We start from the raw sequence: 16616 nt of genomic DNA, 5'->3' as shown, positions 1-16616 counted from the left end.
ACTACACCCCTCAGGGAATTCAACTAGGGGTATAGTGTACATTTCAAACCCCCAGGGGTTTCACCAATTTTGATACAACTGGGCTGTGCAAATGAAAAATTACATTTTTTACACAAAAATGCAGTTCTGGCTCAAAATTTTTCATTTTCACAAGGTATGAAGGAGAAAAAGCACCCCAAAATCTGTGCCCCAATTTCTCCCGAGTACGGCAATGCCTCATGTGTGACCAAAAAATGTCAGGACTCAGAAGGGAAGGAGTGATATTTGGGGTTTGCAGCACAGATTCTGGTGGAATGTTGGTGGGTGCTATGTCACATTAGCAAGACCCCCGAAGCACCAATACAGTGGAACCCCCCCACAAGTGACCCCATTTTGCAAACTACACCCCTCAGGGAATTCAACTAGGGGTATAGTGTACATTTCAAACCCCCAGGGGTTTCAACAATTTTGATACAACTGGGCTGCGCAAATGAAAAATTACATTTTTTACACAAAAATGCAGTTCTGGCTCAAAATTTTTCATTTTCACAAGGTATGAAGGAGAAAAAGCACCCCAAAATCTGTGCCCCAATTTTTCCCGAGTATGGCAATGCCTCATATGTGACCAAAAAATACCAGTTGGGTGCATGGCAGGACTCAGAAGGGAAGGAGTGATTTTGGGATTTTGCAGCTCAGATTCTGGTGGAATGAATGGTGGGTGCACCCCCAAAAAGTTGCTGATCAGTTAATTTATACTGATCAGCACAAAAGGGGGGGCAGCAGGGGGGGCAGCAGTCAGTTGCACAGGCAGCACAACCTTTGGTGCAACTGACAGGTATATATATAAAAAAAACCTGCACCCCCAAAAAGTTGCTGATCAGCACAGATATACTGATCAGCACAAAAGGGGGGGGGGGGCAGCAGACACAAAATATAGCACTCTCTGTCACTATCTCTCACTATCTCTCACTATCTCTCACTATCTCTCACTATCTCTCACTATCTGTCACTATCTGTCACTCTATGACACTGCAGCAGCAGCACACAGGAAGTGACAAGATCCAGGAAGCATCCAGCTGCTGGCAGCACGCTACCAGCGGTGATCAGGTAAGTATCAGGCAAGGATCAGGTATGTATATCATGACAGATTGGTTGGTGACCGCTCTGCACGCAATTCCAGACCGGAATTGCGTCTGCAGCACAGTCACCGTTAGTTTAAATCACGCGCCATGGCTGTGATTGGTCCGTCGGTCCGACGGACCAATCACAGCCTTGGGGGCAGGTGGGGTGAGGTGTGGTCATCACCGGTGACCCCCTCACGCCCCCTCACACCCGGCGGTGATTGATCCCTGTGTTACCGAGCGTCAGATTCGCGTCTGATTCGCGTCTGATTCGCCGGTAACACAGGAAAACGCTGCGATTGGTTGTTCACATTGAACAGCCAATCGCAGCGATCGCCGACGGGGGGGAGGCATCGCCGCCCCCCCTGGGCATGCTGGGACATGTCTGCTGTCAGGGACAGCAGACATCGTCCCTCTGTCACCGCGTCCCTAGACGCGGTGACAGTTTAAAGTCATGACGTATATATACGTCATGTGTCGGGAAGTACATCCCGGCCATGACGTATATATACGTCAAATGTCGGGAAGGGGTTAAAGGGCCTAAAAAACGTACAGTAGGGACATGTTATAAACCACCCAACATACATAAGGAGGAGGAAAAAGAGCTCTTGCTACAGGTGGGAAAAGCGGCCAACTTAGGGGACATTATTATGGGTGACTTTAACTACCCAGAAATAATTTGGAAAGATAGGTCAAGTAGTACCGCTAAGGGAAATGTTTTATTGGATGCCCTGAATGACCACTATTAGTATCAATTTATTGAAAGTCCAACCAGAAATAACAAACATAGAAACATAGAATTTGACGGCAGATAAGAACCACTTGGCCCATCTAGTCTGCCCCTTTTTTAAACATGTTACCTCAAACCATATTTGATCCTTATTTTTTTGTAAGAATATCAATATGCCTATCCCAAGCATGTTTAAATTGTACTACTGTATTTGCCTCTACCACCTCTGATGGGAGGCTATTCCACTTATCTACTACTCTTTCTGTGAAGTAATTCTTCCTCAAATTTCCCCTGAATCTTCCTCCCTCTAGTTTCAGTGCATGTCCTCGTGTTCTGCTGCTCCTCTTCCTGTGAAGAATGTCTCCCATCTGTACCTTGTTAAAACCCTTGATATATTTGAAAGTTTCTATCATGCCCCCCCTTTCCCTTCTCTGCACAAAAGGGGGGGCAGCAGGGGGGGCAGCAGTCAGTTGCACAGGCAGCACAACCTTTGGTGCAACTGACAGGTATACAGTATATATAAAAAAAACCTGCACCCCCAAAAAGTTGCTGATCAGCACAGATATACTGATCAGCACAAAAGGGGGGGGGGGGGGGCAGCAGACACAAAATATAGCACTCTCTGTCACTATCTCTCACTATCTCTCACTATCTCTCACTATCTCTCACTATCTCTCACTATCTCTCACTCTATGACACTGCAGCAGCAGCACACAGGAAGTGACAAGATCCAGGAAGCATCCAGCTGCTGGCAGCACGCTACCAGCGGTGATCAGGTAAGTATCAGGCAAGGATCAGGTATGTATATCATGACAGATTGGTTGGTGACCGCTCTGCACGCAATTCCAGACCGGAATTGCGTCTGCAGCGCAGTCACCGTTAGTTTAAATCACGCGCCATGGCTGTGATTGGTCCGTCGGTCCGACGGACCAATCACAGCCTTGGGGGCAGGTGGGGTGAGGTGTGGTCATCACCGGTGCCCCCCTCACGCCCCCTCACACCCGGCGGTGATTGATCCCTGTGTTACCGAGCGTCAGATTCGCGTCTGATTCGCGTCTGATTCGCCAGTAACACAGGAAAACGCTGCGATTGGTTGTTCACATTGAACAGCCAATCGCAGCGATCGCCGACGGGGGGGAGGCATCGCCGCCCCCCCTGGGCATGCTGGGACATGTCTGCTGTCAGGGACAGCAGACATCGTCCCTCTGTCACCGCGTCCCTAGACGCGGTGACAGTTTAAAGTCATGACGTATATATACGTCATGTGTCGGGAAGTACATCCCGGCCATGACGTATATATACGTCAAATGTCGGGAAGGGGTTAAAGGGCCTAAAAAACGTACAGTAGGGACATGTTATAAACCACCCAACATACATAAGGAGGAGGAAAAAGAGCTCTTGCTACAGGTGGGAAAAGCGGCCAACTTAGGGGACATTATTATGGGTGACTTTAACTACCCAGAAATAATTTGGAAAGATAGGTCAAGTAGTACCGCTAAGGGAAATGTTTTATTGGATGCCCTGAATGACCACTATTAGTATCAATTTATTGAAAGTCCAACCAGAAATAACAAACATAGAAACATAGAATTTGACGGCAGATAAGAACCACTTGGCCCATCTAGTCTGCCCCTTTTTTAAACATGTTACCTCAAACCATATTTGATCCTTATTTTTTTGTAAGGATATCAATATGCCTATCCCAAGCATGTTTAAATTGTACTACTGTATTTGCCTCTACCACCTCTGATGGGAGGCTATTCCACTTATCTACTACTCTTTCTGTGAAGTAATTCTTCCTCACATTTCCCCTGAATCTTCCTCCCTCTAGTGTCAGTGCATGTCCTCGTGTTCTGCTGCTCCTCTTCCTGTGAAGAATGTCTCCCATCTGTACCTTGTTAAAACCCTTGATATATTTGAAAGTTTCTATCATGCCCCCCCTTTCCCTTCTCTGCTCTAAAGTATACATATTAAGATCTTTTAGTCTTTCCTGGTACGTTTTGTGATGTAGGCCATGCACCATTTTAGTTGCTCTTCTTTGTACAGTCTCTAATGTATTTATATCCTTCTGGAGATATGGCCTCCAGAACTGAACACAATACTCTAGATGAGGTCGTACCAATGACCTATACAGTGGCATTATTACTTCTTTCTTTCTACTGCTGATACCTCTCCCTATGCAACCAAGCATCTGACTTGCCTTCTTCATTGCTTTGTTACATTGCCTACCTGCCTTTAAGTCCCCTGAAATAGTGACACCTAGATCCCTCTCTTCCTCAGTAGTTTCCATTATAGTGCCATTTATACTATATTTAGTCTTCGGATTTTTGCAACCCAAGTGCATGATTTTGCATTTATATTGCATATCCTGGATCTCTTGATAAGCAACAATGCGGACATTGGAGCAGATGTATTAAGCTTGGAGAAGAGATAAACTGGAGATGAAGCGGAGAAAAGGTAAAAGGAGATAAAGCACCAGCCAATCAGCTCCCAACTGTCTTTTTTCAAACACAGCTGATTGGCTGGTGCTTTATCTCCTTTTACCTTTTCTCCGCTTTATCTCCAGTTTATCTCTTCTCCAAGCTTAATAAATCTGCCCCATAATTACTTGCATAACCATAAGGGAGACATTGGGGAACAGTGATCACAATATGATCACATTTGATTTTAACAAAGATAATTATATTGGAGCAACTAGGTCCTTACATTTCAGAAAAGCAAACTTTGGTAAGTTTCAGGCGTCCTTAAAGGATATAAACTGAAAGGAATTATTTAGAGGTATGGATAATACTAAAAGGCAGCAAACTTTAAAAAAAAATACTGCTGGAGGGCACTGATAAATTTATTCCTAGGGCAAATAAAAAAAAACAAATGTCAAAAGGAAACCTATGTGGCTTAACAGCAAAGTCAAATTCAAAATAGTTTAAAAAAAGGAGGGCATTCAAAGCGTTTAAACAAGATGGGACACCCAAACATAGGTGCTGATTTTGTGGGAGCTCAAGGGCCCGAGCACCCACGGAAATTTATGAGCACCCACGGGTCCGAGTCCCGCTGCTGGGCCTCCATATTAACTTGCTAATTTGCGGCTGCAGCACCCACATTGCCGGACCCGCCACCTGGGAAACAGTATGCCAGGAAGAGTGTATTCTGTACGCGGAGTACCTGCACTGTGGGGGCATTTATGTAACTGCACTGTGGGGGCATTTATGTACCTGCACTGTGGGGGCATTTATGTATGTGGAACTCTGTTGCTGTAATTTAAATATTGGAGACAACTGTGCTCCGTAATATAAATTGGTACTATTTTGTGGCCACACCCCTTCCCCATGAAGCCACTCCTCTTTATTTTTGGCTTGAGCACCCACCAGCAAAAACATAAATCGGCACCTATGCACCCAAATCATTTTCCTAATATAAAGAATGTAATAAGAAATGTAAAAATACGCTCAGCCTGTCTGTGTTTTCTTGTGTCTCACCACTAGGCGTCATCAGGCACCTGTTGGACCTGTTGCTCTGTCTCTAGACTCTGAGGATTCAGGTGCCTGGTGTTATAGACAATCAGTTTACATTGGGAAGACATGCATCTGGAAATACTTCCTCCAACACCCAGTACAGACAAACAATGACCAGTTCTGAGTGCTGGTATCGGAGGGAATACATAGGCAGCTTACAGGTTCGCGTGCATCTCACGTGCACATGCTTTCCAGTATCACGGCGGCTGGGCAGCATCTCCCTGCCCGTCTCCGCTTCAGGTAGATGCTGCCCAGTACGGGAGGGGGGGCGGGGCGGCGAGGGGGAACGGCGGTGATGGCAGGTAAGGCAGCGGGGACCCCCCGAAGCGCCGTTGCCACTGGGCACGCGAGCGTCTCATACGCGCCCCTGGCGGGAGCCGGCCGCTAGATCCGCCAGCCCCTGCAAGAAAGAAATGGGGTCCCAGAAATGGGGTCCCGTTTTTATGAGCTCCAGAAAGGACAGTCAAGGTACCATTTAAGTTTGTATGACGCGTTTCTCCGCCTCCTATGGGGTGTCAGAGGCTTCATCAGATATCTAATGAAGCCGCTGACACCACATTGGAGGCGTAGAAACGCGTCATACAAACTTAAATGGTACCTTGACTGTCCTTTCTGGAGCTCATAAAAACGGGACCCCATTTCTGCCAACCCTAAAAAAGCAAGTACTGACACTTTTTTTCAATACAGCACTGTATCAACAATGGCTGATTGTCTGATAACAAAAAGATATTGGGTTACCCATTTTTTCTGTCTGCCCAGAAGCAAACCGGACACTGGCATGCATTAAAAGAGGAATGGATTCAAGGGATGCCAATGTAATAGTGCCGATCAGGTCCAGGAGAGATGGGGGCATAAAATTCAGCCATGCTCCTCTCTCCTGCAGACCAGGATCAGCAGTGCATGCATGCCCAGTGTGTACATGGACATACCCGGTGTGTGCAAACACTCAACTTCATGAGGTACTTATGCATTAGCAGAGCGCCCATTACGTAGTTTGCGTAGTGGTGTATTAAGATTACCATTACACCTCTATGCTGGCTACGTAAACTACGTAACTCACGCAAATTACGTAATTTACGTAAACTACGTAATTTACGTAAACTACGTAATTTACGTAAACTACGTGATTTACGTAACTGGAGCTGTGCTAATACATAATGGATTATATCTCCACTATCCACGTCATACCCCCATTATCCACGTGGGTGTGGAGTTAATATTATAAAGTGTGGCGAGCGCAGCGAGCCACCGAGCCCGAAGCGTGGCAAACGGCCGCGGATATGCGGCCGCTCTTCCACACTTTATAAAATTAGCTCCACGCCCACATGGATAATGGGGGTATTACGTGGATAGTGGGGATACGATTGTGTTAGTGTGTGTCTGTGTAGTGCATTATACTTACCTCAATGATGTCCCCGGCGCCAGCGTTCCCCTCCTCCGGCACTTGGCTCCCCGTTCGCCATGACGGTCCCCGCAATGTACGCAATTAGCGTAGTGCCGCTGGGGGAGCAGGGAAACCATATGATGCTCCCCCAGCGGCATTACAGTGAATTACATACATTGCTGCAAGGACGCGTTTGCGTCTCCTCCGATACGTTGTAACTGTAGCGTAGCCGGGTGCCCGGATAATACATAAGTACCCTTCATTCAGAGGCTTAGTCCATTCCTGGCCCCCAATGAACCTATTGCCTGGATCAGTGATCGTGGATAATACGATGTCGCCCATATAGTGGTGCACACAAGAAAAGTCTTATGAAATGTAATTACATAAATACAGTCAGGGTTTAAATTTGGGGGTCTCCAATGATTTATGACCATGTTTTATTGTAGTCTATTCAGGGTGATACATACGTGCGCTGATAAGCCGAGCCATAGCCGATCCGATTTACAAGGGTGAACTGGTCATTAAGGGGCAGGGCCTGAGTTGTGGCAGCATCAATGCAGTGAGGGACGCCTTCTGCATAAACTTTCCATCTGCAAGAGACACACCAAGTTATTGCTAAAGAAAATATTCAGACTCCGCCTACATATAAATTGCTTAGTTCAACGTCTAACCATTTCTAAGCTTCTTGCTTCCACTATACAGTATAACCAGCATTTGATAAATGAAATTCAGTTTATTCAATATGAACGATAGCATATTTCACTTAGGAACAAGAAATATCACTGAATATCTCAGCAAAACTGGGAATCTCCTTTTCCCCATGAAAAAGCCCCAGAGACACAACGGTTATGGTATATTAGCTCTACAGTATCTAGGTCTACAGTCAAAAGGTCTACAACTATTGTTCAACAGTCAAAATGTCAACATGGTCAAAGGTCAATTGTCGAAAGGTCGACAGTCAAAAGGTCAGCATGGTCAAAACATCAACATGAGTTTTTCATGTTTTGGTGTCTTTGAAACTCACTATGATCACCATGCTTCTGGAATGGTGCCCTGCTGCACTGGACTGGACAGTTATTATAAACTAGGGGGTGGTGGGGCACAAAGTGTCCCGAGAAGGCGCCTGAAATGGGGAGCTTTGCTTCAAGCTGCGGTTTTGTAGATTGGGGAGTCAAACCCAAACAAACAGAATATAGGTAAAAAAGGGGATGTAAAACCGCGCTTTTACCTAATGACATGCAACAGGTGAAGGATTAAAAAATGTGTGTTTTTTTAATCCTTCACCTGTTGCATGTCATTAGGTAAAAGCGCGGTTTCACATCCCCTTTTTTACAGTTATTATAAACTGACTCTTTGCCCACATGGATGGTAAAGTATCAGCAATCATGAAAAACTCATTTCGACCTTTGTCAAACTTTTAGACTGTTGACCTTTTAACCATGTCGAACTTTTGACTGTTGACTGTTTGACCGTTTGACTGTCAGCCACTGTGGGTGAGATTAAATAGGATGAGATATTCAGAAAGTGAGAGATTTGGGAAGAAATCTCCAGTTTTTTTAAAGCGGCAATCATTTACACTGCAAAACCAGTTTGATTTTGAAGTGTAGATGATTGCCGCTTTAAAAAAACTGGAGATTTCTTCCAAAATCTCTCACTTTCTGAATATCTCATCCTATTAAATCTCACCCTGTAGATCTAATGACTGGATACCAGATAGGACAGCCTGTATATAAACAACAGTGCATATATACACTAACTTGTGGGTTGCTCTCTGCTTCACCAGTTCCACTCGCCGTTGCTGTTGGAGAAGAGGGTGAGTATTCCTTGATAATATGATGCCTGAAACAGAACAGATTCCAAGAGTACTGGATTTCAATTAACCTGGTGATTATAGATGGTTATTGATCTTGCACTTTATCTAGCTGTATCCAGACCCCACAAAAAAAAAAACATAATGTACCACCAACATTGGCCAGATTATAATTACAAAAATACCAGTTAGAATATAATTACAAAAGCTACATCTCACCCTTGCCTTCCGGGATCTCCACAGCCATTGGACCATATATCCACTGATAGCAAGGGAACTGGTAATATTCACCACTGGGACTGGTCACATTAATATACTGGCATTGCCAAGCATCCATATTAAAACTCTTGTATTTCTCTCTAGACAGTCGGACCAGCAGAAGCTCTCCAAGGTCTTTCTCAATGTCAACTTCAAAGTCCGATACCTGGAAAAGCAGAATATGTCTGAGAAACATGTCTGAAGGAACCCTGGACTTCCAGTATGGTAGACACTGTGGGAGTTGACATAAAGTCAAAGTCCTAGTCGGTGCCTGATTACCTAATAGAATGTTTAGGCAGCAGCCTAGGGTGACAGCCCCCACCCCATCTTCATCCTAGTGCTCGTAAATAAAATTCAGTCTAGACTGACTGCGACCATGGAATGATTTCTTCTGCTAGCGGAGGCATGTTCTCGTACACATCTCTACGCATGGTACTGAGGGGATTCGGTGGCGGGGGTCCCGCATTGTATCCAACCCATACATTAGTCAACCTACACTGTATCCAACCTGCACTTTATCCAACCCACACTGTATCCCACATTGGATCCAGCCCACACTGTATCCTGCATTGTATGCAACAATCAATTTATCTCGCACTGTATCTGACCCATACTGTATCCAGCACTACATCTACATTGTATACAATCCTCAATGTATCCAGATTGTACTGTATAAAGATTGTATACAGACTTCACAATATCCCGCACTTTATCCAACCATAATATATCCTGTGCTGTATCCAACCTGCACTATATCCTGCACTGTATCCAACCCATACTGTTACCAACCCACACTGTATCCAACCCTTACTATGTTCCACACTGTATACAGCAAGCATTGGCAGGTATTCAATGTTTTGTATTCGCTGCACAATCACCGGGTTCCGGAGGGCTGGTGCATTCGCTGCCAGCCCTCCCTCACCCCCTATTCAACGCCTCAGGGGCTGAATTCAGCCAATCAGCGTCCGGCAAGTCTTTTCAAAGTCATCACCAGCGCTTCCCACCGCCGCGGCTTGACTCCGTCCATCTCTCTACTCTCTCGTACTAGTGCGGCGGTGGGAAGCGCTGGTGATTACTTTGAAAAGACTTGCCGGACGCTTATTGGCTGTAAGATTTGCCGGTCGCTGATTGGCTCTCAATGGGGCGCTGTGCAAAATTCCATTACCAACTATAATCTCCCTGAAACTAGTTTTCAAAAGTAGGCAAGTATGGTTCTTCCTAGCATACAGACAGCCGTGTACTTACAATCAATGTAGGAATTGGCTTAAACTGTGTCCATGGGCGGATTCAGGGGGGGGGGGGGTCGCTAGCCCCCCCCCCCCCCCCCCCCCCGGGAACCGGAGATATCGCCAGACAAAGCTAGAACATTTTCCCCATAGGATAACATAAGACCCGATAATTCTGACCCCCACCCAGTTCCAACGGCTGCCATTTCACCCCAGGCAGGTTTATATGGGTCAATTGGTTACTGAGATATTGCAGGTAAACAGAGTTTCTTATTTTTGAAATGTAATTTCATGGCTGTTCATGTTCTTTGAAGGCAGATTTCTCTGGAACCAAGCACCCCAGTTTCTCGGGACCAAAATCATTTGAAGCCCACTTAAAAGTTACATGAGACTCATGTAAATGGGTCAGTTGGTTCCAAAGATATAGCCGGTTGAACAAGATAGCCGGATAAAGGGAGGGGAGGGGGTGGTTTTCTCTCCCCTCACACCAGAAAATGCAGGGACTAGGCTGGTGTAAAAGGGGCCAACCCAGGAATGTCCCTGCCTGATCCTGGGACAATATTCCCTGGTAAATCCTTGAATTTTCTGGTGTGAAAGAGGTATTATTTCAAATAGCCGGGACCTGCAGTGCTCTGAATACAGCTGGGCAGCCCCCCGCTCTCTGCCTGGCTGCAGGGCCGGCGCCACCACTAGGCAAATCTAGGCATTTGCCTAGGGCGCCAGCCACTGGAGGGCGGCACTTCGCCCCTCGCCTCTCGCATGGAGGCTGCAGGGGTGTCCGTGCCGGGTACCTGCAGCACTGTGTGATCTGGCGGCGGGGTCCCTGCAGGGATGTGTGCTATCCGGCAGCCAGGCGGCGCGGGAAGCGCTGTTGGGTTCGAAAACATTCCGTATGCTGATTGGCTGAGATTCAGCCAATCAGCGTGCGGCGAGTTTTCAAACCCATCAGTGCTTCCCGCGCCGCCGCCTGGCTGCCGGATAGCGCGCATCACTGCAGGGACCCCGTCGCCAGATCACACAGTGCCGCAGGTACCCCCCCCGTAGGCACCGGGGCGCCCCACCCCCCCTCGCATGGGGCGCTCCGGTGCCTTGCACCAGCCCTGCCTGGCTGTCAACGGCTGTCACGTCTGCCTGGCGGTGGCTGTCCCCCAGATACCACAAGCCTGTATTCCCCCTTGGCAATGAGCATATAATCCCACATGGCAACAAGCATGGAACCCCTGGCAATGAGCATGGAAACCTTGGCAATGAGTATGGAACCCCTGGAAATAAGTATGGAACTTGACAATGAGCATGTAGGTAAGCAGCACTTATGTATCATAATTTTAATAGGCATTATGGTGTTTGGCATAATACGTAACGGACATTATGCTTTGTGGCTTAACATGTAATGGGCATTATGGTGTAAATTTTTAATGCGCGCCTTTGGTGCACAATGTCCCTGTTTATGAAGCATATTGTGGATTTTGATTTAATCTCTGTGGCATTATGTGAATTTTGGCTCAATCCTTGTGGCATTATGTGGATTTTGGCTCAATCCATGTGGCATTATGTGAATGTTGGCTCAATCCATGTGGCATTATGTGAATTTTGGCTCAATCCGTGAGGCATTATGTGAATTTTGGCACAATCCATGTGGCATTATGTGAATTTTGGCACAATCCCACTGGCATTATGTGAATTTTGGCTCATTCGCTTTGGCATCATGTGTAAGGGGCAAGTATAATGGGGTCTAGTGTTTTGTTGCATAATGTGTAGAAGTTGTATATGGGGTCACGCCCCTTTTTAAATGGTCACACCTCCTTTTCCGGCGCGCGCAAAACTACATCCTTCACTTTTGTCGCCAAGGTGGGCCTGTGTACTTTAAATGCCAGGGCCTATTTTTAATCCCATTCTGTTGATAACAATGGCCCCAACTGATTAATAAGCTTTGATGGAAGACATAGACACGCGGGGCCGTGCATTTAAATCACTGTATGGTCTACACACACGTCGATTTTCAGGCATTTTCTGAGCAAATTAGCAAAATAAAGTAAAATCACTCAGAAATTGCCTGAATATCGCTCCGTGTGTAGGGCCCATTGAACTTCTGGATGTTGAAATCTCTTTGGACTGATCTAGTAGCAGCATCTCTACATTATACCCCTACATTTTCCTTCTGGGGGTATCATATTATCCCCGCTAAAACATTGGGAGTGAAAATTGGCCATTTTTAATAAGCTGATAAGGATATCACTTTGAGTCCACAAAAAAGATTACCTGATTCTCTGTTTATTACAGCTAGGTAGATCTGTAGCAATCATGCCACAGGATTTATTTTCTCACAATATTGAGGTATCTATAGTAGATCCAAATATCCAGGGCCAGATTAAGAATGGCTCAGATGAAGCTGCAGCTCCAAGCCTACTTTGCAGACGTCCGTGTATACAAAACCGACAGATTGCAATCCATTATTGTCGGCAGGGCTATTTTTCAGCAGGCTCCAGCAGGAACTGAGGCCCTTTTTCTAGTTCACTCTTTCTGACAAAATCTTTCTTAAGCTGTGTACACACGGGGGCGATATATGCTTAAATCGCTGGAAATGTGGTTGCTGGCGACCATATTACCAGTGATTGGAGTGCGCACCAGCGATAAATCGCCTGGTGCGCACTCCCGTTTTAGCCCCCTTATGATCGCTGGTCGCAGGAGCTTGCTCCTGCGACCAGCTGTTTACCTCTGCTGCTCCCCTGGCAGAGGTTCCCTTTTATCAGCGACCATCTCTGGTCGCTGATGAAAAAGAGAAACTGAGCAATATATCTTCCCCGTGTGTACGGGGCTTTAGATGGACAAAACCATGTGCACTGCAGGTGAGGCAGGTGTTACTTGTGCAGAGATAATTAGATTTGGGTGGGGTTTTACTTCAAAGTGAGATCTATATTGCAGTGTAAAAATAAAGCAGCCAGTATTTACCCTGCACAGAAACAAAATGACTCACCCAAATCTAATTCTCTCTGCACATTTTAAATATGCCCCCCTGCAGTGCACATGGTTTTGTCCATCTAAGAAAGATTTTGTCAGAAAGAGTGAACTAGAATAAGGGCCTCAGTTCCTGCTGGAGCCTGCTGAAAAATAGCCCTGATTGTCGGCATCTAGCTTCCATCCCACACCCCTCAAAAATGGTCTCCCCTTTTCTCAATTCCTCCAGGTCCCTAGAATATGCAATGATCCATCTGATGAACTGCTACAAATGAATAGGAGGAAATTTAAATGTTTACAGAAGGGATAAACTAATAAAATGTTGCAAAGCGCCATGTCTAAAGCTTTAGCGCAACCACGCACTCAATCCCCTTCAACAAAAAGCAATGCAGACACTGCAATGGTTTGGGTGAGTACCTATACCACTGCTAGTACGAGGATTAATAAGATAGCCAAAAACCATTCACTCGATTCAAAACGACCCTGCTCTTAAAACACTCAAAGAAAAAAAGACTCTTATCTTGTTTCAAGAGAGGCAGAAATGTCCGCGATTTAGTGGTACATACAGATATTTCTGCAAGAGCACAGGTTGGAGAGACACTAAGAAACCAGGTGTATATAAGTGCACGGGCTGTGCCACTTGCACATACATGGAGACTGGCAACTCTTTTCCCATCCACAGGCAAGCAAATTAAAAATGTATTAAACTGCAGTAGTCAGTACGTATTATATTACATCAGATGCCCGTGACAAATATTACATAGGCAAAACTATACGTACCTTTAAGGAAAGGATGGTCCCAGTTAATGCTAGAGGTGGTGATCGCAATCGATCTTTATCGCAACTTGAAACAAGGTGGATATCTGAATTAAATACTGTACAGCCATATGGATTAAATGAATATTTAACATTCACAAGTTTCTATTAAAGGGAACTTCTGTTTTAACTTAGTCTCCTGCATTAAGTTTACTGCCTGAATCTAATACTACTATATGTGCACAGACCCGCTGTATGTACCTTTCAGTCTTTTCTTCCCTTCCGTGCTCCATCTTGATATTATGACATTTATCTAAATAGTTGTTTTTTGTTATTATAGACATGTTGCACACTTAATTGCACAATAGGGTTCTCACACACAGATGTTCCCCAAATTACCTGTTCTTAAACTACATTGCATAGTACATCTCGTTTTCACTCAGCATAATAAGGGTTAATCAGCCATCTTGGTTTCAGACAGTTACTATGAATAGAATGGCTACAGACTGTACAGGTCTGCACCACAAGTATTGCAACTCTCCTTATTTCTTCTCTATTTCATGACACACATAGATGCAATGTTGCAGTAGCCATCATGAATTTGGCTATTTTTTTGTTCATTGTCACTGACAGCGCTACATCTTATTTTCAGAGAACACAGCAAGCAAAGTATGTTACGCTGTTCTCCTTATCACCACAGCTTGGAACAACCTGATTTAGGGATAAACACTGCTGTGTGTTCCAGCGCTGTACATATCAATGTATCTTATTTATATAGATCATTTATATATCTCATTGCCATGCTTAGTGTTATATTTATTTTTGTGTTGCTTTTTCTAATAATCATTTATAATCACGTGTAGATAATTTTGTGTATTAACCCTCACAGTATTTTTTGTCATAGAGGTGAGACTTCCACCTCATTGAGAGGGGGTGTGTTTTTTCACTTCCTGATGGTCCCTATATCTGTAAGCACTGCCTCATTATTCTGTATTCCTGATATATATACACACATATATATATAAGCAGTTTTTTTGGAAGCAGGCACTCACCATAGACACCAAAAGTAGTTGAAACAAGGATTTATTTCATGGTAATGGTCGACGTTTCGATCCTCACAGGGACCTTTGTCAAGACACAAATCTGTCACATCAAGGACCAGGAACACCAGGCAGTGTACTAGTGCAGTAACTGAGACAACTATTTATGGCATCACACATGTAATAGAAAGCGACACCCACTTCCTGTTCCACATAAAACCGGAAGTGTGCCCAAAGTGGTATAAAGACCTAAATTTGAGAAACATTAACCAACTTAATCAGTTGTACCCATAGCGTTATAGTCCCAAAAAATTTTTTATATCAAAAAAATATAGAGAAAGCCAGAATTTTTATCAAAGAACGGAGTTCCGTTAAACCGGAAGTTGCGTGCGCTCCAGCACTGTGGAACGCACACCAATACCGGAAGTGAGCGCCGTTTGGCGCGCAAACACACCTAGGGGAAGAACAAACCAATACAGGAAGTACTATGCGTTCCAGCAGTATGACTCACTGGAACGCAAGCTGAAAACGCGGAAGTAACATACCATTTTAAGCTCTAATCGCCTGGGGAATAATATATAAGCAAAAAATCTTAAAGAACAAAAAAATGATTTTTTTGAAGCTGCGATTAGCTTGGACTAACTAACGCTAATGGGATGCTAACAATATGAATCTAATATGTTCTGCATGTAGAAGTGCGTCATAAATACTTTGTCTCAGAATACTGCCTGATGCATCACATTAATGTACAGTACCTAAATCAACTCTATGCACATAAAAACAGAAAAAAGAAGAAAGAAAAACAGAAAAAATATACTAAAAACATAGTGATGAACACTACTATAGTATATAGAAAAAATGTATAAAGAAGAAAAAATTTATATATAGTGAAATTTATGCTGCAAAGTCCCACAAATATATAGGTATTTTCAAAGGAAGATATTATATGCAATATGCTCATTAAGGCCCCTTGGAGCCAGAGTCCCCAGGTCATAAATCCAACGTGCCTCCCTCTGATGAAGTTTTTTACTTCTATCTCCGCCACGTGGTAGGGGTGGTATGAAATCGATGAGCATACATCTCAGGCTAGCCACAGAATGTCCGAGTGCAAGAAAATGTTTCGCCACAGGTTTGTCAGATTTTTTCTGCTCGAGAGCTTGGCGGATGGACAGGCGGTGATTCGCCATACGCTCTCTAAAGCATCGTGTAGTTAATCCAACATAATACAGTCCACAAGGACACGTTAAAATATAGATCACAAATGATGCCATACAAGACAGTCTATAGCGGATCTTGATTTTTTTGCCAGTATGTGGATGAGGGAATGTCTGGCCAACCAGCATCGATCTGCAAGTTGTACAATCTGTGCACCGCACACAGCCAAGGCGTTGTGTAGACAGCAGGTAGAGTTACTGGAAACAGGTTGTATATGAGGTCTCATCAGTAATTGCTTGAGATTAGGTCCTCGACGAAAGGATTGCATAGGCGGCCTTTTGCTGAGATGTCCCAGCTTGGTATCTGTCGATATTATCGGCCAGTATTTCTTTATAGCCTTGCCCATATCGTCGGATGCCGTGCTGTACGTAGAGGCAAATATCATACGATCAGACCCACATCTCTGTGTTGACCTCATTTCCTCATTCCGGTGTCTGGTGAGTGCCTTGTTTAGACATCTTTCGATAGTGGACTGTTTGTATCCTCTCTCAGTAAAGCGTACACACATCTCATCAATTTGGATCTGCGCTGTGTCATCCGATGAATTGTTGCGTAGAACTCGGATGAATTGTGAGATAGGTAAGCTCTCTTTCAGAGAACTTGGGTGGTGACTTGTGGCGACCAATAGTA

The 16616-nt window shown here is 44.7% G+C and overlaps 1 protein-coding gene across 2 annotated transcripts in view; it reads right to left on the bottom strand.

Moving 5' to 3' along the window:
• Nucleotides 1-16616, bottom strand: part of LOC146058041 (polyunsaturated fatty acid lipoxygenase ALOX15B-like) — a 60835-nt gene that overhangs the window by 31276 nt on the left and 12943 nt on the right. For both annotated transcript variants that reach the window (XM_083169999.1, XM_083170000.1), the window contains exons 2-4: nucleotides 8756-8960; nucleotides 8484-8565; nucleotides 7194-7316 (exon numbers count right to left, since the gene is read on the bottom strand). In XM_083169999.1, the coding sequence (XP_083026125.1) occupies nucleotides 7194-7316; nucleotides 8484-8565; nucleotides 8756-8960 (410 nt within the window). The remainder of the gene's footprint in view (nucleotides 1-7193; nucleotides 7317-8483; nucleotides 8566-8755; nucleotides 8961-16616) is intronic.

Source organism: Crinia signifera, chromosome 2, assembly GCF_055691185.1.
Source record: "Crinia signifera chromosome 2, ASM5569118v1, whole genome shotgun sequence".
Classification (NCBI taxonomy): domain Eukaryota; kingdom Metazoa; phylum Chordata; class Amphibia; order Anura; family Myobatrachidae; genus Crinia; species Crinia signifera.
The sequence above is the reverse complement of the archived record's forward strand: the minus strand, read 5'-3'. Positions and strand labels throughout refer to the sequence as shown.